At 32.9% G+C, this 22834-nt stretch overlaps 3 protein-coding genes and 4 long non-coding RNA genes across 7 annotated transcripts; 2 read left to right on the top strand and 5 right to left on the bottom strand.

The window, feature by feature from the left end:
* The first annotated feature begins 257 nt into the window (after positions 1 to 257).
* On the top strand, positions 258 to 1463 carry LOC106390357 (40S ribosomal protein S13-2-like). Its single transcript, XM_013830802.3, has 5 exons — positions 258 to 380; positions 469 to 541; positions 760 to 898; positions 989 to 1175; positions 1281 to 1463. Exons 1-5 carry the CDS (start codon positions 358 to 360, stop codon positions 1312 to 1314), a joined length of 456 nt encoding a protein of 151 aa, XP_013686256.1. The 5' UTR covers positions 258 to 357; the 3' UTR covers positions 1315 to 1463.
* A 3227-nt stretch (positions 1464 to 4690) lies between these two features.
* LOC111205166 lies at positions 4691 to 5559 on the bottom strand. The gene is made up of 2 exons (XR_002657593.2): positions 4832 to 5559; positions 4691 to 4724 (listed from the first exon to the last, which is right to left on the bottom strand). It is a non-coding gene; the product is annotated as an uncharacterized LOC111205166 (long non-coding RNA).
* Positions 5560 to 7034: 1475 nt separating this feature from the next.
* LOC106394591 lies at positions 7035 to 8581 on the top strand. Its single transcript, XR_001278922.3, has 5 exons — positions 7035 to 7235; positions 7310 to 7430; positions 7506 to 7602; positions 7707 to 8090; positions 8308 to 8581. It is a non-coding gene; the product is annotated as an uncharacterized LOC106394591 (long non-coding RNA).
* A 1154-nt stretch (positions 8582 to 9735) lies between these two features.
* LOC111205123 lies at positions 9736 to 10749 on the bottom strand. Its single transcript, XR_002657537.2, has 2 exons — positions 10169 to 10749; positions 9736 to 10061 (listed from the first exon to the last, which is right to left on the bottom strand). It is a non-coding gene; the product is annotated as an uncharacterized LOC111205123 (long non-coding RNA).
* Positions 10750 to 15682: 4933 nt separating this feature from the next.
* Positions 15683 to 16261, bottom strand: LOC111205087. The gene is made up of 2 exons (XR_002657479.2): positions 15904 to 16261; positions 15683 to 15796 (listed from the first exon to the last, which is right to left on the bottom strand). It is a non-coding gene; the product is annotated as an uncharacterized LOC111205087 (long non-coding RNA).
* An 857-nt stretch (positions 16262 to 17118) lies between these two features.
* On the bottom strand, positions 17119 to 18882 carry LOC106450912 (tRNA 2'-phosphotransferase 1-like). The gene is made up of 8 exons (XM_048753393.1): positions 18617 to 18882; positions 18415 to 18537; positions 18186 to 18333; positions 18014 to 18103; positions 17822 to 17876; positions 17632 to 17754; positions 17492 to 17548; positions 17119 to 17405 (listed from the first exon to the last, which is right to left on the bottom strand). The coding sequence occupies exons 1-8, from the start codon at positions 18778 to 18780 to the stop codon at positions 17281 to 17283; spliced, it is 885 nt and encodes a 294-aa protein (XP_048609350.1). The 5' UTR covers positions 18781 to 18882; the 3' UTR covers positions 17119 to 17280.
* A 395-nt stretch (positions 18883 to 19277) lies between these two features.
* On the bottom strand, positions 19278 to 22785 carry LOC106396106 (transketolase-2, chloroplastic). The gene is made up of 6 exons (XM_013836405.3): positions 22108 to 22785; positions 21935 to 22025; positions 21563 to 21668; positions 21054 to 21485; positions 20501 to 20654; positions 19278 to 20417 (listed from the first exon to the last, which is right to left on the bottom strand). Exons 1-6 carry the CDS (start codon positions 22573 to 22575, stop codon positions 19458 to 19460), a joined length of 2211 nt encoding a protein of 736 aa, XP_013691859.1. The 5' UTR covers positions 22576 to 22785; the 3' UTR covers positions 19278 to 19457.
* Between the last annotated feature and the right edge of the window lie 49 nt (positions 22786 to 22834).

The raw sequence follows: 22834 nt of genomic DNA, 5'->3' as shown, positions 1-22834 counted from the left end.
GAAAAACACATAAAGCTATTATAATTCCATAAATAGTAGAACAGTTCTTATATTTTGTAACTGAATAAAAAAAAAAGTCAAAATCGAGCGGGTATCCTAGTTAACCAATCGTACTAAAACCACAGTAATCAATTTAAGTTAAAAACAACATAGAGATTAAAGGGCTTATTTTTAACATTAGGCCTTTTTATATAGGCTATTACAAACAAGACCAAACGCCCAATAGCCAACGAATCGTAGGCCCAATTAAGAAATTAGGGTTTAGTATATAAAGCTCTATACTCTCCCTCGACGCGCAGGCAAGCAGCAAAGATCTCATCGAGACATTAGTGAAGAAACCCTTTTAAGTTGTTCAAGATGGGGCGTATGCATTCAAGAGGGTTCGTCATAGTTCGTATCTGTTTTCGCTTCGATTCAGGTGTTTTATGTGAATTCTCATCTCTTCTTCTCATTTTTTGTGTCGTGTAGAAAGGGAATCTCCGCATCTGCTTTGCCGTACAAGCGTTCACCTCCTACTTGGCTCAAGACCACTGCACTCGACGTAACACTTTCTCCGACATTTTTTAGATTTTGATTTGGTGTTTTATTTGGGTTTTGTCGGAACACGTTAGCTTCTTTAGCTCTGGAACTTTAATTTGGTTTTAGGCTTTCTGTTTACGTAACTGCGATGAGGAAATGTTTTTTTTTGGTTCCATTGTCTGAGAAATGCCTGTGTTGATTTTGTAAGACTTGGGTCTGATCATTGTAATGTTGAAACAGGTTGATGAGTCAATTTGCAAATTTGCAAAGAAGGGTTTGACTCCATCTCAGATTGGTGTCATTCTTCGTGACTCTCACGGTATCCCTCAGGTCAAGAGCGTTACCGGAAACAAGATCTTGCGTATTCTCAAAGCCCACGGTTTGTGTTTTAATCCTTGATCATTTGTGTATCAATATGCTATGGATAAGCAGGAAGAAACTTAAATAGTTTCATTGTTGTCTTTGATAGGTCTTGCTCCTGAGATTCCTGAGGATCTGTACCATTTGATCAAGAAAGCAGTTGCTATCCGCAAGCATTTGGAGAGGAACAGGAAAGACAAGGATTCCAAGTTCAGGTTGATTCTTGTCGAGAGCAGGATCCACCGCCTTGCTCGCTATTACAAGAAGACCAAGAAGCTTCCTCCAGTCTGGAAGTAGTAAGTGCACCTTATAACCTACCCAATCTTGATCAATGCGTTGGTTCTTTTTCTTATTATTTTGTTAATTAAAGATTCTTGAATATGCTTTTTTTTTTTTTGCAGCGAGTCTACTACTGCCTCCACGCTTGTTGCTTAGAGAGGATGAAGTGCATGGATTGAAGTGGAGTTGTTGGTCGTTTCTATTCGTATCAACTGGAGTTGTTTTCTCATTTTCGTTTTAGTGTTTGTTTTTTTCAAGTTACAATTGTGGTTTTGATGATTTCAAGGAAAAAAACTTTTTAATTATTTTCTCAAGAGTTTCTAAATATTATAAAAAACACAACACAGAATTTCCATCAGTTGCAGTGTTCCTGGAGACGCACTGGTTACAATTATGAGAAAGGAAACAACACTCATCTATACTAGTGTTCCGGGCGTTAGTCGGGCAGTCGGTTCACAGTTAGCGCATTGGTGAAAAATTGGAGATTAATCGGGAATAATCTGAGATTAGTTTTCTAATATTTTTAAAATAATAAATATATAAATATTTACAAATATGAATGTAAACATTCAAATGCACATTGAGACATCATAGTTCGATTGTGCGAAGATGATTGTGCAGCTTGAGGTCCCTGGTTCGATCACCAACTATTTTCAGTAATTGCTTGCAATTGAGCTTTAAATATAAGCCTATAATCAGCCAAATAGAAAAGAATTATTCGGGTTTAGGCGGATTAAATCGATTAAAAACCCGATTAATCGCTTTCATTGACTGATTTCTTGGGTTATAATCGGGGCGTTGGCATGCCATTGACCAATTATGCGGCTAGGCGCCCGCATTTTCGACACTGCTATCGTTTGAGAAGTAAATTTGATTACTTGTCATCTTCTCCATAATTCTTAAATTTAGTCAATATTTCTATAAATATTCTTAATTTTAAATTTGGAAACATGATAATTACAATATTTCATATACTATTTTATTTATTATTATTATATAAAAACGAATTTTTCATATTGTAGATGAGAATGATTTTAATAAATACTAGCCTTTGATCCGCGCGGACATATTCTATATAATTAAATGTTTTTGTTTGTTGTAAAAATATAATTGTGTTTCATAGATTATTTATTGTCTGACATTGGTGTATTTTTGTAATTTTGTTCTCAATCTATTTCTTAATTATCAGGTTGTATACTTCTTTTATTGTATCTTTTTAAATTTTACTTGGTAACATTTGACATTAAAATGTTTAATTATAGAGTATTTTGTTGAGAGAATGTGTGTTGTATAAAATTATACTATAAATGTAGTGAGTAAAAATTTATATTTAAATATTTGATATGTATCTTAAAAAAAAATATTTAGACAGCAACAATATTAACTAAACATTTTTATAGACAATCTATAGCAAGCCGGAATACATAAAATGAATTGGGCCTTTTTGTTATGAATTATAAATAGGAAAATCATATTTAAGAAAAATGATATTGGACCTTAAACATTCAAGGAAGCCCATAAAACTATTATTTCCGGGAAAAAACAAAAAAAATGTCTTGTACGTCTTTTTTTGTTCCCGTAGAAAGTTCTGTTTCTTCAACCTATCTGCTTGTCGTCGCCGTCCGTTTTGCTGGCGAGAAGTGCACAAACAGCTATGAAGTTTTCACTTAATGGAGAGCCATATTCTAGATCTACTGATGAATACTGGAGATTTTGGGATACAGGTTCGAGTTTGTATATTTAGGTTGAACTTGATTTTGAAACGATTAGTTGTTCTAATCTTTATTCTGTCTTATGATTGGCAAGATTACAATAACTTAAAAATCTTTTCGTATTTGATTGACATCGCTATTGTTATGGAGAATGCTTCAAAATAGGAATAAATTTGGGCAAGTATATTCGTTTAGAATATTATCGACTTGTTTAAGTTAACTTTGGTTAATTAATAATGATATAACTTATGATCTACATATTGATATTGTCAAGATTAATTGACTCGACAATGACATGGAGTTGTAGCGATCAAAATTGGGGTTTTGATTCTGCATACCAACATAAACCAGAAAATTATCTAAACCGATATTAGATGTTTAAGTGTAATTCTGGAAAGCTATGTAGGAGTGTCTCTATTGACTATAGATTCAGTAGACAAAGATGAACTAAGGTAGTATCACAATTGAATTCGATGTTGTATGTTTTAGAATTTAGAATGACAATAACGATGATTAAGATGGTTTTTGTAATGTTCTGGTTTACTACTGTTTTTTTTTAATTATATCTGTTACTAACTATTTTAAATGATTGGTAGGATAGTGGTATGATGTTAATTATAATTAGATAGTTTACTAATACAGAAAACAATGGTCTTGGTTTACTAAATAAATGTATACGCTGAGTTTTAATTCCAGTGGCATAGAGTGGTAATTTTTGCGGAAAGGTCAGGACTATATACAAAGTGTACTTAGTCTTAATAGTTTAGATTTTTAATAATATTTATATATTAGATATCAAACAGTTTTTTAAAAAAAGTATGATAATTATCATCTACATAAATATATGATATTATTTTATTAATAGTATATAATAAATTCTGTTTATATGTTATGAACGGATTATATCTATATTTTTGGTATTAGAAAGGTTATATATTTTTGATTAATGAATTAGAGATCACTAGTTAATCAAAATTTTAAGATTTTCATAATTCTCAAACAAATAATACCAATAAAGGTTTCATTGGTATGTGTTGTCAGGTTAATTTCATATATTATAAATATAACATGCATCTTTAGCACTTATATAAGTTATTAAAAGAAGTAGAAATAAGATTAGGAAATAATTCTAAGAATATATTTTCAAAAAATTATGCACCGAATTATATTTAATATTTTGCTTAAGGCAGTTTTCAAATAATATTTTTATAGAATATGTGGCTTCATATTCTGTTATGTATTAGTTTATTTTTATAGTTTTCTATAATGAATAATATAATAGTTGATTTTAGTTTACATGATTTTCATCTTTATCAGAATATGAATATGTAGCTTTAAGACAAACAAAATTATCTATATTCTAAAGCTTCTGAATTCATAGATGTATTTTGATTAGACCCTTAACTTTGTTAATTAGTATATTATATCTAATATAAAAGTAAATAAACATACAAATTTCTTTAAATTGTTTATGGAAACTCTGAAGTTATATTTTAGAATGTCTTGAAATTAATTTTATATTGCTGATTATTTGTCTACAAAACTAAACCTAATAATTAATATATATTAAAATTTCTAAATAAATCTATATTATATCTAAGTAATATAATAGAAAGTCATCTAGTAATATTTATTTGGCATAGGGCATAAAAATGTCTTGGAACGGCTCTGTTGATTAACATGGAAAGTGGCAGAAACACCGGCGGCTTGGGAATGTATAATCACAAGTAGCACGTATTGCTTTCTCGGTTTCGACGCAAATCTTCCGGCATTCACTATCCTTCATACAATATTTTATCACTGACTTAGGCTGCCTCTTGCATGACTTCTGCCCTTCCACAATCGTTGGTGCTTCTTTATATATACATTATATTCATAAATATGTCAGGGTTGATTATCAAATAATCTGAAATTTAATAAATAATATAATTTGCCATGTATACAATAAAGTAAATACTTACCAAAAGCAGAAAAGATAATAAGAACAACGAAGAGGAAGGTGATGATGGAAGTAGCCATGCTATATTTTACTTTTTTACTTTTTCTCCTTTCTTTTTTTTTTAGTTTGAAGGTATATTATGTGTATTGTACGAGGAACTGAGCCTAAGATGAATTTCTATTTATAATGACACGATTGTTAGTTTAGTCTTTTACTTTTCATCCTACAATAAAGTTTAACCACAAGAATTGAAATACACATCTATGATTTAGGTAATTAGAGACAATTCTTAAACTTAAAATAGGTAAAATAGACGAGAAAATGCTAACCAAGAGATAAAATATTGTTTGTAATTGGACACTACTTCCTAAAAACAATCATCCACCCTCAGCTTAGCTGCTGAAACTCATATGGTATTTCCATCCTTAAGATAGATAATTTTATCGCTAATGAAAGATTTCAATTTAAGTCTCACATCAAAAGTTAAACAAAAGAAAGTCTAATATATAAAAAGAAATCTAACTCTAATTAGTATAAAGCTTTTTGGAAAGAAAACCAAAAATAAATATATGCGGAATTTGCCTTTTAAACTCAAAGTGGACAATCTACTAATAGTTTTAATATATCTCAACAGATGAAAGAATTTAATTTAATTTATTACAAATCTTTATAATATTATTTGAGAAGTCACTTTCTTATGTGTCAGGATTGTTATTACATAGCTACCCTTGATAAAGAAAAATATATTATATATTTTCATTAATAACAATTATTTTTATTTCTTTTTTTATCTTAAAAAAATTGAATATTTTAACTAAATTTTCTTTTTTGCCAAAGACATAATTAAAAAAGGAATATTTTATAAAATATAAACTTATAGTTTTTATTGATAAACGAGTTTAAATTTTATTACCTTTTATTTTTCCCAAAAACATAAATAAAAATAAAACATCTAGAAAATTTTAAAATATATTTAAAAATGTATGCTAAAACAATTTCACAAAAAATGAAAAAAATAAAATAATTTTGTAATTAAAAAATCAAAAATTAGGATGTCGTTATGATTGCTATTTATATGTGTTTGGTCTCACGGAAATAATACACATGTTTAATCATACGAAAATCAAACTCATTTATATATATATTTTCATGTTTGGTCATAAGAAATAGATTATTATTATTGTCACCATAAATGATTTTATATGTATTTTTTTCTATTTCATTTTTAATTAAAATGTTATCATGGAAATTTATCATTAAGAAATAATGATTTAATAAAATTATCAAGCATTAGATAAGTTTAATAAAATATTAAACTATTACATAAGAAAGTGTATGATGTTGTCATTGACTCGATTGGCTTTATTGAACTTTCAATTTTTTTTTCATTTTCTTAATTCAAGTTGGGTTGGGTTTAAATTTATAGGTATGAGTGTTTTCTCTAGCACTAAATAGAAAGTTGATAAAAATTCACCTATGCACCATGATTATAAAATACAAATATTAACTGGAATTATGTGTAAAAACGAGTTCTTGAAATATAAGTATTAACTGGAATTTATGTGTAAAAACGAGTTCTTAATTATAAAATAAGTCCCACACAACATATCAAAAACAATCTTAAAAGTATAATAAAATGATTTAGTACTTTTTTTAAACTGAACTTTTATTTTCTTTATTAAATTAAAACATCAAACAAAACCCGTTGCAACGCACGAGCTCATATCTAGTTATAAATATAACATGCATCTTTAGCACATATATAAGTTATTAAAAGAAGTAGAGATAAGATTAGAAAATAATTCTAAGAATATATTTTCAAAAAATTATGCACCGAATTATATTTAATATTTTGCTTAAGGCAGTTTTCAAATAATATTTTTATAGAATATGTGGCTTCATATTCTGTTATGTATTAGTTTATTTTTATAGTTTGTTATAATGAATAATATAATATTTGATTTTAGTTTACATGATTTTCATCTTTATAAGAAAATGAATATGTAGCTTTAAGACAAACAAAATATATATATATAATATTGTTTCCTCTTTTTTGGGCGTACCACATCAGCATCCACCTAGTAAAGTCGAGTTCTGGTGTTGCGACACGTGTCTAAAGTGTTGCGTTTCATTTAATCTACGCGTAATGGGCTTAGATGGTTTGTTGTAGGAATGGGCTTTAGACTTGGTAAGTTTTCCGGCCCAATGAGAAGGAGTCTGTCCCTCTAACCCTAGCTGCAGTGAAGAAACCAAGTTCGTCTTCTTCTACGTGTGATGGCCAGACTGTGACTTTTGCTGTTCTTCTCACGACTTGAAACGGTTTGATTAATGGCTTTGTGTTTAATCCCATTGATTCACACCTCCACGATGTGTCTTCAAAGCGTTGTTTGAATCTGGGAGTGGGTGTGGTTTTGGTATAAATATATGTGAGATCCCTCGCCTTACTCATCTTCTCTTAGTATCTCCTATATCTCTTACTAATTGACGTTGTTATAAACAGCTCCGGCTTTTGGAAGGTCTGTATGCGAAGAAGAGGTGAGCTCACCAATCTTGGACAAGAAGACAATGAAGAAAAGGCGTTTCCACCGCCACACACGTCACCAGCTCCAATGGCTTGAATCGTATTCTCTCTTCTTCTCTACTCAGTTGTTTTCTCCATCTCTTTCTTTTCTGTTCTCTTATGGTTTTGTTTACAGAGCATATCAGCATCCAGATGAGCAACTTAGCATATAATTGGGTTTAGCTCCAAGACAGATCAAGATTTGGTTTCAGAACCGAAGAACACAGACAAAGGTTTTCAACTTTTTACTTTCTCTCTTCCTCGCTTTGTCTCTTCTCCAAAAAAATAAATCAAAGAGTAGTCCTTAGTTTTGCTTCTCCATCGTTTCTTCTTGCAGGCACAACTCAAGAGAGCTGATAATTGTGCACTCAAGGAAGAGAATTATAGGATTCGTTATGAAAACGATGCCATTAGAGAAGCTCTCAAATACGCCACCAAAATTCTTACTTTGATGAACAGAAGCTTTGAATCGAAAATGCTTAGAGAAGAGTGATGTGAACATGATTTTCAAATTTAGCCATCACAGCAGAGATCAAGATGGGACGCAAGTTAAGAAAGACAACAACGGATGCGGTGGCGGAAATTCTTGTGGTGCCGTGTTCACGCGGTGGTTTGTGGCGAGGTGAGGAGACAAGAGGGATGAGAAGGGAGATTGAGCCTGTTGTCTAGAAGTAGATTACTGCTATCCGCACTATCAGAAGTTCTCTGACAATGTAAACCAGTAAGTTTCTTTCCGAGTTGATTTATGTTAACGCTTTTTAGATGGTTTTAAGGGCTTGCTGAATTAGACCATTATGCAAATCCATGGACCTCTAATTCATTGTATTTCCATAAACTATTCCTGCAAAATTATTGTTCAATTGTTTAAAGCCTTCATTGACCACAAAGGTCTTATTATTCATACACCTTATTAATTGCTTGCAAACGTTTAATCTTAGGTACTGATTTTGACTTTTCAAGGGTATCTACAGGAGCATCACTTCCTCTTTCTACTTGCTCTGCTAGCCATCCTTCAATCCCTTGAAGCACATAAACATCAACTCCAAGAGTGAAGATAGCTTTTACATTCTTTTGAAAATAAGGTAGAAAGATGATGATCAAATTTTTAGTATGCTATTAGAAGTTATATTATTATTGTTTTTCTTTCTGATTTTAGTTTGATACATGGCTTATTAGATTCTGGTTGTTATATAATCTTTATTAGTTCGTCTCTTACATGGTTTAAATTGTGGGAGAAGAAAGGAAGAACAATTATATTTAAACAAGACGAAGTCAGTCACCTTCCTCATTTTAGCATGAATGAATATGCCCACTATAGTAAATATTTAATGTTATATACATATTTCATGTAAAGTTGGAGGTTGGATGGCCGAGATGTGAGCAGACAGTTTATGAAAAAACAAAAGACACAAGAGTGACTAAGCTATTAGGAAGTACTTTCTTAACATACTTAAGAACACTTGAGTAAGCATAAAAATAAAACCTTTGCTCTTCAAGGTTGAGGACAATAAACATAAAAACAAGAAGCATTTGTAATAAATGGATGATATAATGATCATGCAAGCCTATTTCGTATATGAGAAAAAAAACTCCAGTTATATATCATGTATTAGCATGTGACATCCAAAGACAACTATATTATAAATTTTTAACCACAATGCAAAATTTTATACTTTGTTAATAATTATTTTGATCATCAACCCATTCTGAGAAAATAGCATTGTTATATAAATAAAATTATGACATTATCCAAACTAATTATATATATAATGCAAATACATCAACTTAGATGGAGAGGAACGAAAGAAATCAAAAGAAAGTTATAAATTTAACGGGTCTCAAGCCAAAAAAAATTAACAAAAAAATAAAATTTAAAACGACCGTTACTTTAAAATTTATTTAGCTAAACTTAAATAAGTGCTGTAATAAATATATTCAGATTAAACTAAGATTAAATCATTTTAATATTTTTATACATCACGTGATATATAATTTACAATAATAAAATAACAAATTTTGAGTAGTAAAATATTTTAAGTTGCTAGACCAAAAATTAATAAAATAAAAAGTCTAATTTTAAATTCTTTTTAGTAATTTATATTTTGATAATAGATGTAAATATATACATAATATTGAAATAGAGTAAAATGATAGAACTAAAAGTAAATATAATAGAAAAATCACGGGCGTAGCCCAGGCCGGCCCTAGTTATCTATATTCTAAAGCTTCTTCCAATTATCTAAATTCATAGATGTATTTTGATTAGACCCTTAACTTTGTTAATTAGTATATTGTAATAAAATTTAACGTTATTCTTACATTATTAAACTATCAAAAAGATTCATTGATTTTTATCAAAAACTCAATTTATCAAAATTGTTATAAATTTCAATTATATAGAAAACTTGTTATAATAATATTGAAATGGACTTTATCCCGCGACATCGCAGAAAGTCATCTAGTAATATTTATTTGGCATAGGGCATAAAAATGTCTTGGAACTGCTCTGTTGATTAACATGGAAAGTGGCAAAAACACCTGCGCCTTGGGAATGTATAATCACAAGTAGCACGTAGTGCTTTCTCGGTTTCGATGCAGATCTTCTGGCATTCACTATCCTTCATACAATTTTTGCTCCCTGAATTAGGCTGCCTCTTGCATGACTTCTGCCCTTCCACAATCGTTGGTGCTTCTTTATATATACATTATATTCATAAATATGTCAGGGTTGATTATCAAATAATCTGAAATGTAATAAATAATATAATTTGCCATGTATACAATAAAGTCAATACTTACCAAAAGCAGAAAAGATAATAAGAACAACCAAGAGGAAGGTGATGATGGAAGCAAACTTAGCCATGCTATATTTTACTTTTTTACTTCTTCTCCTTTCTTTTTTTTTAGTTTGAAGGTATATTATGTGTATTGGTTGAGGAGCTGAGCCTAAGATGAATTTCTATTTATAATGACACGATGGTTAGTTTAGTCTTTTATTTTTCATCCTACAATAAAGTTTAACCACAAGAATTGAAATACACATCTATGATTTAGGTAATTAGAGACAATTCTTAAACTTAAAATAGGTAAAATAGACGAGAAAAGGCTAACCAAGAGATAAAATCTTGTTTGTAATTGGACATTACTTCCTAAAAACAATCATCTACCAGCAGCTGCTGAAACTCATATGGTATTTTCATCCTTAATATAGATAATTTTATCGCTAATGAAAGATTTCAATTTAAGTTTCACATCGAAAGTTAAACAAAAGAAAGTCTAATATATAAAAAGAAGTCTAACTCTAATTAGTATAAAGCTTTTTGGAACGAAAACCAAAAGTAAATATATGCGGAATTTGCCTTTTAAACTCAAAGTGGACAATCTACTAATAGTTTTAATATATATATCTCAATAGATGAAAGAATTTAATTTAATTTATTAAAATCTTTATAATATTATTTGAGAAGTCACTTTCTTATGTGTCAGGATGGTTATCACATAGCTACCCTTGATAAAGAAAAAGATATTATATATTTTCATTAATAACAATTATTCTTATTTCTTTTTTTATCTTAAAGGTCACACCTCAACATTTATTTTCAAACAAAAACCAGCAACACATAGTCGGAGTTCTGATTGAAAAATGTACATTGTTCAAGCTGTTCTCTACAAGCATATGAAAATATATTAAATCAAAAACATATAGTATGTGCGTAGTACAATACTGGAATACGGAAAAGAACTAACTACAACTCGCTAAATAATCTCAAAACTAGATTTTGGTCCGCGCTTTGAAATTGCGGATTTGATTTTTGGATAAAAATGTTAGTTGGTACTAAATATTATTTTTTGAATTTGATCTAAATATTTATGTTAAGAAATATCTGACTTGAACTCGCGGCTGAACCGATAAACCCGGTGATCCATATAGAATCCGGTCATATTTATAATATTTTTATCCTCTCTCTTTTGCATAGAATATCATCTAGTTTGACATCAAAAATTTCTTCAAATCATGGATTTTAAGAAGTTTCAATGTTTCCGCAAAGCAAAAAGTTTGCTTTTTGTTGTCCCAACCCCCTTATTTTTGAAGAAACTTTCTTCAAGAATCAAGTTTATGATATTAAAGTGCAATGTCTAATAAAAGAAAATATTCGGTCAAATCAGGATATCAATTGGAACGGGTTTATCCTGATAAGGAAAAACCACCAGAATTTTATGGACCTACAGTGGATACGTTAAAAGCTTTCTGTTGGGAAGTGCGGTGCCCGCCGAAGTTGAGACATTTCTTATGGCAACTCCTTTCAGGCTTAGCGGTAATGAAGAATCTTCAGGGGAGAGGAATACAAGGAGATATTTGTTGTACTCGATGTGGAGACCCGAAGGAATCAATAAATCATGTATTTTTTTAATGCCCTCCAGCACGTCAAGTATGAGCATTATCTAAGATACCATCAAATCCAGACTTTTTTCCTACGTGTTCGTTTTTTGGTAACATGGATCATCCCTTTTGGAGAATTATTCCAAAGATGGACGATCACCAATTCGCGTGGATATTATGGTATATATTGAAAGGTCGAAACAATAAGGTGTTTAGTAATCTGGATATGGATCCAAGAGAAACACTTCGATTAGCAGAACTGGAATCGGCACTTTGGGCTGAAGCACAAATAGTCACTGATCAAAAAGGGGAGAGCCAAGTACTGATCAGACACACATTAGAAACTACAGGACGTTGGTGTTTTATAGATAGTTCATGGAAAGAAAAGGAACTATTTTCGGGACAAGGATGGTATAGTACCTTACCGGGTTTTGATGGTTTATTAGGGGCAAAGAATGTAAGGGCGTGTCTATCATCTCTTCACTCGGAGGTGGGGGCGTTGATTTGGGCAATGGAATGTATGAAGAACTTACGACAGTTTCAGGTTACGTTTGCAACGGATTGTTCTCAATTGGTGAAGATGGTTTCGGAACCAGAAGAATGACCAGCATTTGAAAGCTACCTGGAAGATATTAAACTTTTACGAAGAAGCTTCCACAACTCAGATATCATCTATGTACCCCGAATGGAGAACCTAGGGGCGGATAGCTTGGCACGTAGTGCTAGGAAACAACCGTCTTTCGTCGTTCATATAGATGCGGAGTTGCCGATCTGGTTTACATAGTCAATATGAGTCTGTAAATGTCTTGTTGTAAAAAAAAAAAAGATATTAAAGTGCAATGTGTTAAATACAAATGTTATGACCATTGAGTTTTTCTCATGTGACCAAGCGATTTGGGTTTTGTCTTTTCAGTAAGTTTTTTTTTTTTTTTTTTTTTTTTTGAAACTCTCTTACTCTACTTTAGTTTGATGTCTATGTAGAATTTGGTTAGTATATTTTGCCTCTCACAAGTGAGCCTAAAATTCTGTTATTTTATTTTATTTTCGGTTACAACCTTCTTTTGTGTTGTATCTTTTCTTATCTAACTAAACATGATTTGAATTGGTTTTACCAAAACAACATAAAATTGGGTACTTTTTGATTTACTTCAAAAAATTGTAACTAACCCTTGCACCCATTTCACCTTACTTTAGCATAAACAATATGCACAAAATAAGCCCATGGCGAGCAACATGATTGGATTTGGCTCGTTATTTAGTGAAATAAAATGGTTTTTGTTGCAAATTAAAATATAAACCAAAATGAGGCATTTGTAAGTAAAGTAATATGCTTCATGGGGGTATTTGCAGGTAGTTATGCATGTGTCTTTTTTTTCAACCATTTTGCCTTGTAATCATCTAATTTTGTGTGAATTTAAGCTCGATTTAAGAAAAAAAATTGATTTTGAAACATTTTATTCCAAAATTATTTTTATAATATTATTTGATAAATCAGTTTCATACGTGTCACACTTATATTTATCCTCAAAAAGCCAATTATACGAATACCCTTTATGAATTAAAATTATAAATAATTGTCAGTACTTAAATTGTTTTTCTATTAATATAGTTTAAATTATCTTTTCAATTTAAATTATCTTTTTTGAAAACATATAAATAATAAAAGGAAATATTTTCTGGATTCTGTATATATAAATGATTTTTTACTACCTGTTTTCCCTATAAAACATAAATGAAAATGAAAATGAAATAATCTATTAATTTAGAAATTATATAAGTTTATCTATATAACATAATTTCTATAATATTATTTTTTTGCAGCGAGTCTACTAGCCCAGCACCCTGGTTGTTTAGAAACATGGAGTGAACTGCAATTGCTTGAAGAACACTCGTTTCTTTTTATTCCATATCAGTGGACTTGATTTCTTTTGTTTCGGATTAGTGTTTTTTTGTCAAGTTGTGGTTTTGATCATTTAAATGACTTTTGTCAAGTTGTGGTTTTTTTTTTAATCTATAGAAAAAAGCATAATCAAGTAGTAAGTGCACCTTATAACCTACCAATTTTGAAAATAAATGTGTTGTTTATCTTTTCTTAATTAAAGATTCTTGATTATGCTTTTTTGATTAAGCTGATGGAGACCGGGAAAAACTGATATGAATGTAAACATCCAAATACACATTGAGACATCATAGTTCGTGTTGGTGTAGTTGCGTGCGAAGATGATTGTGCAGTTTGAGGTCCCTGGTTCGATTCACCAACTATTTTCAGTAGTTGCTTGCAATTGAGCTTTAAATATAAGCCTATAATCAGCCAAATAGAAAAGAATTATGCGGGTTTAGGCGGATTGAATCGGTTTAAAACCTGATTAATCGCTTTCTTTGACCGATTTCTTGGTCGTCCGCATAGGTAAGGTGATAAGGTCATAATCGCGGTGTTGGCATGCCGTTGCTATTATTTGAGAAGTAAATTTGATTACTTGTCATCTTCTCCATAATTCTTAAATTTAGTCAACATTTCTATAAATATTATTAATTTTTAATTTGGAAACATGATAATTACAATATTTCATATACTATTTTATTTATTATTATTAGATAAAAACGAATTTTCCATATTTTAGATGAGTCAATGATTTTAATAAATATTTGTAATAATATTTATATATTAGATATCAAATAGTTTTTTTTTTAAAGTATGATAATTATCATCTACATAAATATATGATATTATTTTATTAATAGTATATAACAAATTATTTTTATATGTCATGAACGGATTATATATATATATATATATATATATATATTTGGTATTATAAAGGTTATATATTTTTGATTAATGAATTAGAGATCACTGGTTAATCAAAATTTTAATATTTTCGTAATTCTCAAAGAAATAATACCAATAAAGGTTTCATTGGTATGTGTTGTTAGGTTAATTTCATATATTATAAATATAACATGCATCTTTAGCACATGTATAAGTTATTTAAAGAAGTAGAAATAAGATTAGAAAATAATTCTAAGAATATATTTTCAAAAAATTATGCACCGAATTATACTTAATATTTTGCTTAAGGCAGTTTTCAAATAATATTTTTATAGAATATGTGGCTTCATTTTCTGTTATGTATTAGTTTATTTTTATAGTTTGCTATAATGAATAATATAAATTTGATTTTAGTTTACATGATTTTCATCTTTATCAGAATATGAATATGTAGCTTTAAGACACACAAAATTATCTATATTCTAAAGCTTCTTCCAATTATCTGAATTCATAGATGTATTTTAATTAGACCCTTACTTTGTTAATTAGTATATTATATCTAATATAAAAGTAAATAAACAAACAAAATTCTTTAAATTGTTTATGGAAACTCTGAAGTTATTTTAGAATGTCTTGAAATTAATTTTAAATTTCTGATTATTTGTGTACAAAACTAAACCTAATAATTAATAAATATTAAAATTTCCAAATAAATCTATATTATATCTAAGTAATATAATAGAATATTTTCAAATTTAGTATTTTCTGAATTTACCATAAATACTAGATAATATCACAACTCATATATGATAGTTTATCTTTTTAATTTGTAATTTTTCATAATTATGAAAAATATGTGTTAAAATGGTTAATACATTGTAATAAAATTTAATGTTATTCTTAAATTTTTAACCTATCAAAAAGATTCATTGATTTTATCAAAAAATTAATTTATCGAAATTGTTATAAATTTCAATTATATAGAAAACTTATTATAATAATATTTAAATGGACTTTATCCCGCGATATCGCAGAAAGTCATCTAGTAATATTTATTTGGCATAGGGCATAAAAATGTCTTGGAACGGCTCTGTTGATTAACATGGAAAATGGCAGAAACACTGGCGCCTTGGGAATATATAATCACAAGTAGCACGTATTGCTTTCTCGGCTTCGACGCAAACCTTCCGGCATTCACTATCCTTCATACAATATTTTCTCCCTGAATTAGGCTGCCTCTTGCATGACTTCTGCCCTTCCACAATCGTTGGTGCTTCTTTATATATACATTATATTCATAAATATGTCAGGGTTGATTATCAAATAATCTGAAATTTAATAAATAATATAATTTGCCATGTATACAATAAAGTCAATACTTACCAAAAGCAGAAAAGATAATAAGAACAACGAAGAGGAAGGTGATGATGGAAGCAAACTTAGCCATGCTATATTTTACTTTTTTACTTTTTCTCCTTTCTTTTTTTTTTAGTTCGAAGGTATATTATGTGTATTGTACGAGGAACTGAGTCTAAGATGAATTTCTATTTATAATGACACGATGGTTAGTTTAGTCTTTTACTTTTCATCCTACAATAAAGTTTAACCACAAGAATTGAAATACACATCTATGATTTAGGTAATTAGAGACAATTCTTAAACTTAAAATAGGTAAAATAAACGAGAAAAGGCTAACGAAGAGATAAAATCTTGTTTGTAATTGGACACTACTTCCTAAAAACAATCATCTAGCTTTGTAATTGGACACTACTTCCTAAAAACAATCATCTAGCCGCAGCTGCTGAAACTCATATGGTATTTCCATCTTTAGTATAGATAATTTTATCGGTAATGAAAGATTTCAATTTAAGTCTCACATCGAAAGTTAAACAAAAGAAAGTCTAATATATAAAAAGAAGTCTAACTCTAATTAGTATAAAGCTTTTTGGAAGGAAAACCAAAAGTAAATATATGTGGAATTTCCCTTTTAAACTCAAATTCGACAATCTACTAATAGTTTTAATATATCCCAACAGATGAAATAATTTAATTTAATTTATGTTTATTAAAGCAGTTTCTTCACAAGCTACCTCCTCTGTTACGGAACTCGAACGCAAAGTTTCTCCCTTCCTTTACCTCTAAACCTAATCTTAGTCATTTCCATCCACCGTTCGTCGCCGATGTCTCTCGATTGTTCCACCGAAGAAGAATCGACACAACCCACTGATATATGGTGTTTTTGACACCATTATATATATGTATCCTGCTGGTATTTTAGTGCTTTTATAAGTCTTCTTAATATTTTCTTGATACTTTCAGATCTAGAATAGGTAAAAAGTGAAAAGAGAGTGCATGAAGAAAGATGCCATTTTGGAATGTTTTCACATGGAATCAGGTGGAGCAATCCAAAGATTGCTCTTACAACGGACCAGGCGTCTGACTGTTCCTGCTAGATAAAGAAACCTCCAAACCATTTTGGGAATTTTGCCTTATCTACTCTACTCTGAAGACCCATATAAAAAGCCCCTATCATTTCTACTTTTTGGAGGACGCTAGTGATCGAGTATTGGTGATGAAAAACTATAAAAGAGCAGACAATAAATGTGAATGATTAAATGCATTGTTTCTGCAAACGTTTGTTTCCAGACCACATGGACAACATAGGTTATTAAATACTAAGGTGGTAACATTTGTATATCTGATAAGTCACAAATGTGGTCCAATAAAAAAATTCAATGAACGTATTGTATAAACAAGGAATCAGAAAGGAATTGGTTGCCGACTAGGCCAAGACTCAATCTTTTGGAAGTAATCAACAGGCACTACACCATCAACACCTTCAGTCAAAATCACCTTGTTGTCTGAAATGTAGAATGCAATCCCATCTACAGACAAAAATCAAGAAACTAAATTGTTAGAAGGACAGCAGTAGTGTTGTGATATAAAGTAATTTGAGTTCTAGTTCTAAAACCTTCAAGAGCTTTCTTGATGTCGAGAAAGATCAAGAGATTAACATCTCTTCTCATGCCTTGCCAAAAAATCATATCAAACTGGAATCAGATAAGTGTGCATATGCAATTTTTCATGACAACAAAAAGATCAAAACCTTACCACTTATCACTTCACCATCTGTTGGCAAGCCACAAGAAAAGTGAACATGGAGTCTATTCATACGCTTTAAGCCAGATGCTAAGATGGATTCCAAATTCTTCCGATATGTTCCATGCACACACACTGCCATTACAACAAAGCAAATGATATAAAGACACAAGTAAACGTCCTATGGTAGTACTGCTTTTACCTGGAGCTTCTTCAGGTGACAATATTGGTTTAAGTAACTTCTCGGACTCAACCGTCTGCACAGAAAGGCATAAGCAGTAAAGCAGAAGCTATAAGTAGACATCAGAAAGTCAAACCACTACAAATAGAAGATCAAAGGTTTCAAGACAAAGATCAAAGAGAGAAAGCGACCAAATCAAGAGTCTTTTCTAACCGTGATGGAGTGGCCTTGGTTAGCACGAATCAAGAGCTCTCCGTTCTCTTCAACGAGGCTAAACCGTTGCTTATTGTCCCTTCTCACTGCCTGTTAGTTAAACACCACCAAACGACATCATACACAAACACCACCACAAAGCTACAATGAAGATTAGCGGAAACTAACTAACCTCTCTAATCTCATCAATGGTGTGAGACTTCAACTGAACGTTTGCAGACGTTTTCAGATTCAGGCTAAGCAAGTCTCCAGCTTTAACAAAACCATCACCTCTCATGTTCAGTCTCAGCTCACTAGCCATGTGTCTCAAGATTCTCGTCCTAATCAAATCCAAAAAGATATTCAATCCCAACCTAACAATCTCTACTTTTCTTCACAACATCAATAACGATTGCACTTACAAGAGTCTTCCAAGAGCATCGATTCTATCTCCTCCTCCTCCTCCTCTGCCACCACCACCGCCGCCACGACCCTGAGGCCTCCGACGATCATTATCTCTCTCGTTTCCTCTTCCTCTACCGCCGCTGCATTCATCAAAACATCATAATCGAATCAAGACCAAACCTTTAATGTGAAAAAAAAAAGAAAACGTTGACTCAGTACCTTCTGCTGGATTGTGAGAAGGAAGAGAAGGCCGGTTTGCTGGAAGAACTGAGATTCGATGAATTCATGAGAGCAGAAAGAGGTGAAAATTTGGGGAAGATGCTCAAAGTTGGAAGACGAAGAAGCCGACCTGTGTTATACCCTGAGACCACGACCAGAGACATTGGTAATAATAAAATTAGTCACCGAAGATTAATTCCATAACCGGTTAAATTCGTAAAACCCGGTTCATAACAATCTGAAATACCAGGCCTTTTGTTTGGCAGCCCAGCCCAGCCCATCACTACAAGAGAAAACTGCACCTGAGGCTGAGATAGAGCGGCAAGAAGTAGGATCCGATTGGAGAGAGACTTGGATCCGGGTAGCTTGATGAGACCCGAGATTTCTCTGATGGATTGAAGCACAACACATGGGTTCTGCACGCCGTGGCAGATTCTGCTAGCTTGTGCCATCCTATTGAAAGCAATCGACGAAAATGTGAAAGATCAAAGTTTTAGTTTTTGATCTTTCAACTCACCTAACCAAACTCAAATTACGAAACTTTACAAAGGAAAACTGTTCGAATAATTAAATTAGCAGTGTTTTAAACATCTTACTCGGCATATCGGATCTCAAAAAGATTTTTCTATAACCATTTTTTAAAGCTCGACCGCCTAATCAATAATCCAATATAAAGCGCCTTGATCATTGGCTATAAGTATTGTGTTCATGGTTTCAGTTACAAACGTCACATGCAAGAAACCAATTTTTTATTTTCTCTCTTACATTTTTCTACTTGGACAAAGAAGACAATGCTTATGGAAGAACCTCTCTTACTTCAAAACCAAACCCTTATACTTCTTTAGATAAGTGACTTAGCTGCTGCAACCACAGCTTCAATGGTGATCCCAAACTCTTTATAAAGCTTCCCCGCTGGTGCACTTGCCCCAAACGAGTCAATTCCAATCGATTTCCCTTTCCCACCAACAACCTTCCCCCATCCAAACGTCGATCCAGCTTCAATACTAACTCTAGCTGATACATCAGATGGCAACACACTTTCCTTGTACGCATCCGGTTGCTCATCAAACAGTTCCCAACACACAAACGAAACGACTCTCACACTCTTCCCTTCTTTCCTCAACTCCTCTCCAGCTTTAGCAGCAATCTCCAGCTCCGAGCCAGTTCCGACCAAGATCACATCGGGTCTGTTCCCATTAGAGTTATCAGAAAGAATGTATCCACCTCTCTCAACGTTCTCAATAGACGTTCCCGGAAGCTGAGGCAGCTTTTGTCTAGACAAGGCCAAAACAGAAGGCGTGTTCCGTCTAGCGACAGCGATTTTGTACGCGCCGGCTGTTTCGTTCCCGTCAGCAGGACGGAACATCATGATATTAGGCATGGCGCGGAAGCTCGACAAGTGTTCCACAGGCTGGTGAGTCGGTCCATCTTCTCCTAGACCGATGGAGTCATGCGTCATAACGTAGATAACACCGGCTTCAGAGAGAGCCGCGATTCTCATCGCGGCTCTCATGTAGTCGGTGAAGACAAAGAACGTCGCGCAGTAAGGGATGAAGCCAGGGCTGTGGAGTGCGACGCCGTTGCAGATAGCTCCCATGCCGTGCTCCCTGACACCGAACCTGAGGTTTCTTCCTTCGGGTGTAGCGTTTTGGAAGTCGCCGAAGGCTTTGAGGAGTGTCATGTTGGAAGATGCGAGGTCGGCACTACCGCCGAGGAAACCGGGGAGGGTTTTGGCGAGGGCGTTGAGACATTGCTGAGAGAGGTTTCTTGTGGCGTCACCTGGAGACTCTGGTGTATATGTCTGAAAAGTATTTTGCCGTAAGTAAGAGTCATTTACATAACACCAATTAAGAAGCTTTAGATTATGAGTAAGTTAATACTTACAGGAAGTGCCTTCTCCCAACCGGCAGGCAAGTCACCTGAGATGATAGATTTCAACTCTTCTGCTTCCTCTGGATACTTCTTCTCATATGCTGTAAACTTAGCATTCCAATCAGCTTCAAGGGCGGCTCCCTCAGGGGTGTGACGGCTCCAATGGCTAGAGAATTTAAAAGTTATAGTTAGACCAATGGATTTTGTCGAAACCGAAACCGAACCAGCCTAACCAAACCGAAATTTTTTCGAACTAACCGAACGAAATAATAACCAAATTTAACCGAAAATATCCAATTTTAAGAAAATTAAACCGAATGAATCAAAAAGAAAACTGGTTATTTTGGAAATAAAATTAAAACCCAAAATTAACCAAAACCGAACCAAACCAATTTTTTTCAGTCATATCAGTGGGATTGTGGCCAAAACGAATAAACCAAAGGTCCAAAACCGAAAATACCCAAAACCGAAATAACCGAAACAGCAGGCCTGGTTATAGTAATTTACCAAAGCAGGTCATCATAACACAAACATAAAACAGAAGTGTAAGTTAATTTCCACTTACCTCTTAACATCCTCAGGTACCTGAAACGGCTCATATGGCCAGCCAAGGTTATTTCTGGTAGCTTCAACTTCCTTCTCACCAAGCGCAGCTCCATGGACACTGTATGAGTTTGCCTTGTTGGGAGATCCATAACCAATTGTAGTAGTCACCTTAATCAAAGTGGGCTTGTTTGTTACGGCCTTAGCTTCTTTAATAGCAGCACGGATCTCATCATATCCATTGTTTCCATTCTTAACCCAAATAACATGCCATCCTAGAGCTTCAAAGCGCTTGTCCACGTTCTCCGTAAAGGCGATCTCTGTGTCTCCATCGATAGAAATGTGATTGTCGTCATAGAAAGCGATGAGCTTTCCAAGTCCCCAGTGGGCAGCTAGAGAGCAAACTTCATTTGTGATCCCTTCCATCTGACAACCATCTCCAATAATCGAATAACTAAAAATCCAAAACACACAACATCAGAACCAAACAAAAAAATCAAGAAAACCAAACAGAAGGATTTGATTCATTACGTGTAGTGGTCGACGATTTCACTGTCAGGTTTGTTGAATCTAGCAGCTAGATGTTTCTCAGCAAGAGCTAAACCAACAGCATTTGCAATGCCTTGTCCTAGAGGACCTGCACATTGACAACAACAAAAATAAGAAAAAATGTTTGAAATACATTAACTGGATACCATTTTCAAAAATACACTCAATCAAAATTTGACAGAGTGATTGTTGTTTAAAATTTAATATTTAAACGGTGGGATCGAATTTATAACTTTTTATAAATAATTCTTAAACATTTATAAATGATTTAGTAGAGTTAATTGACATTAGACAGACACAATAGACAGAGAAGAGAAGCTTCTGACAAGAACTGAAACAGGAAAAGAAACAAACCAGTAGTGACTTCAACACCAGGAGTCTCAAAGTTCTCAGGGTGTCCAGGCGTCTTACTTCCCCACTGACGGAAGCTCTTCAAGTCTTCCTCCTAATAAACACAATCCAAACGCTCAAAATTTCTTTTCTAGAGAATAATCTTAAAGCAATAGAGTAAGAAGAGATCCACAAACCCTGACGCTGTCGTAGCCAGCGAGGTGAAGCAAAGCGTACTGCAACATGCATCCATGTCCAGCAGAGAGAACGAAGCGGTCACGGTTGAACCAGTAAGGGTTCTTGGGGTTATACCTCATGACCTCATCGTACAATATGTGGGACATAGGAGCACAGCCCATTGGAAGACCTGGATGACCAGATTTAGCCTTCTCAACTGCATCTATGGCCAGGAACCTGATCGTATTAACTGATTTATCAACCAGGGTTGAATCAGTAGTTGCGTCTGTCGTCTCTACGGCGGCTGCACGGACGAGAGGACGGAGGGAGTGACTGCTCGTGGAGGCGCTGCGTTGACTGTGGAAGAACGTGGTGCGTGGGGAAGTGGATTTGAGAACAGAGGAAGCTGGAACGGAGACGTTCTTGTTAGAGCCATTGTGAGAGATGGCACGAGAAAGGAGAGCTTGAGAGAACGCTAAAGAGGCCATGGATGCTCTCTGCTGGTTAACTGAGAGAGAATGAGAAACGAGACTAATGCTTCTCTGCACTTTTATATTGAGAGTGAGACAGAGAACCAATCAGATCCCGCCAACTCCTCGTGTTCTTTAAAGGACAAATCAACCTAAAGAAAAGCTGACCGCTGGATTCAGAAAGAACACAGTCTTGTTCGTTGATCCTCTACGTCTTTCAACTTTTTTTGTGTGTTTTAAAAGTCAAAATAAGAGAATAGGTGCAACATGAGTTGGT

The sequence above is a fragment of the Brassica napus genome, chromosome C4 (assembly GCF_020379485.1).
Source record: "Brassica napus cultivar Da-Ae chromosome C4, Da-Ae, whole genome shotgun sequence".
NCBI lineage: Eukaryota > Viridiplantae > Streptophyta > Magnoliopsida > Brassicales > Brassicaceae > Brassica > Brassica napus.
The sequence above is the reverse complement of the archived record's forward strand: the minus strand, read 5'-3'. Positions and strand labels throughout refer to the sequence as shown.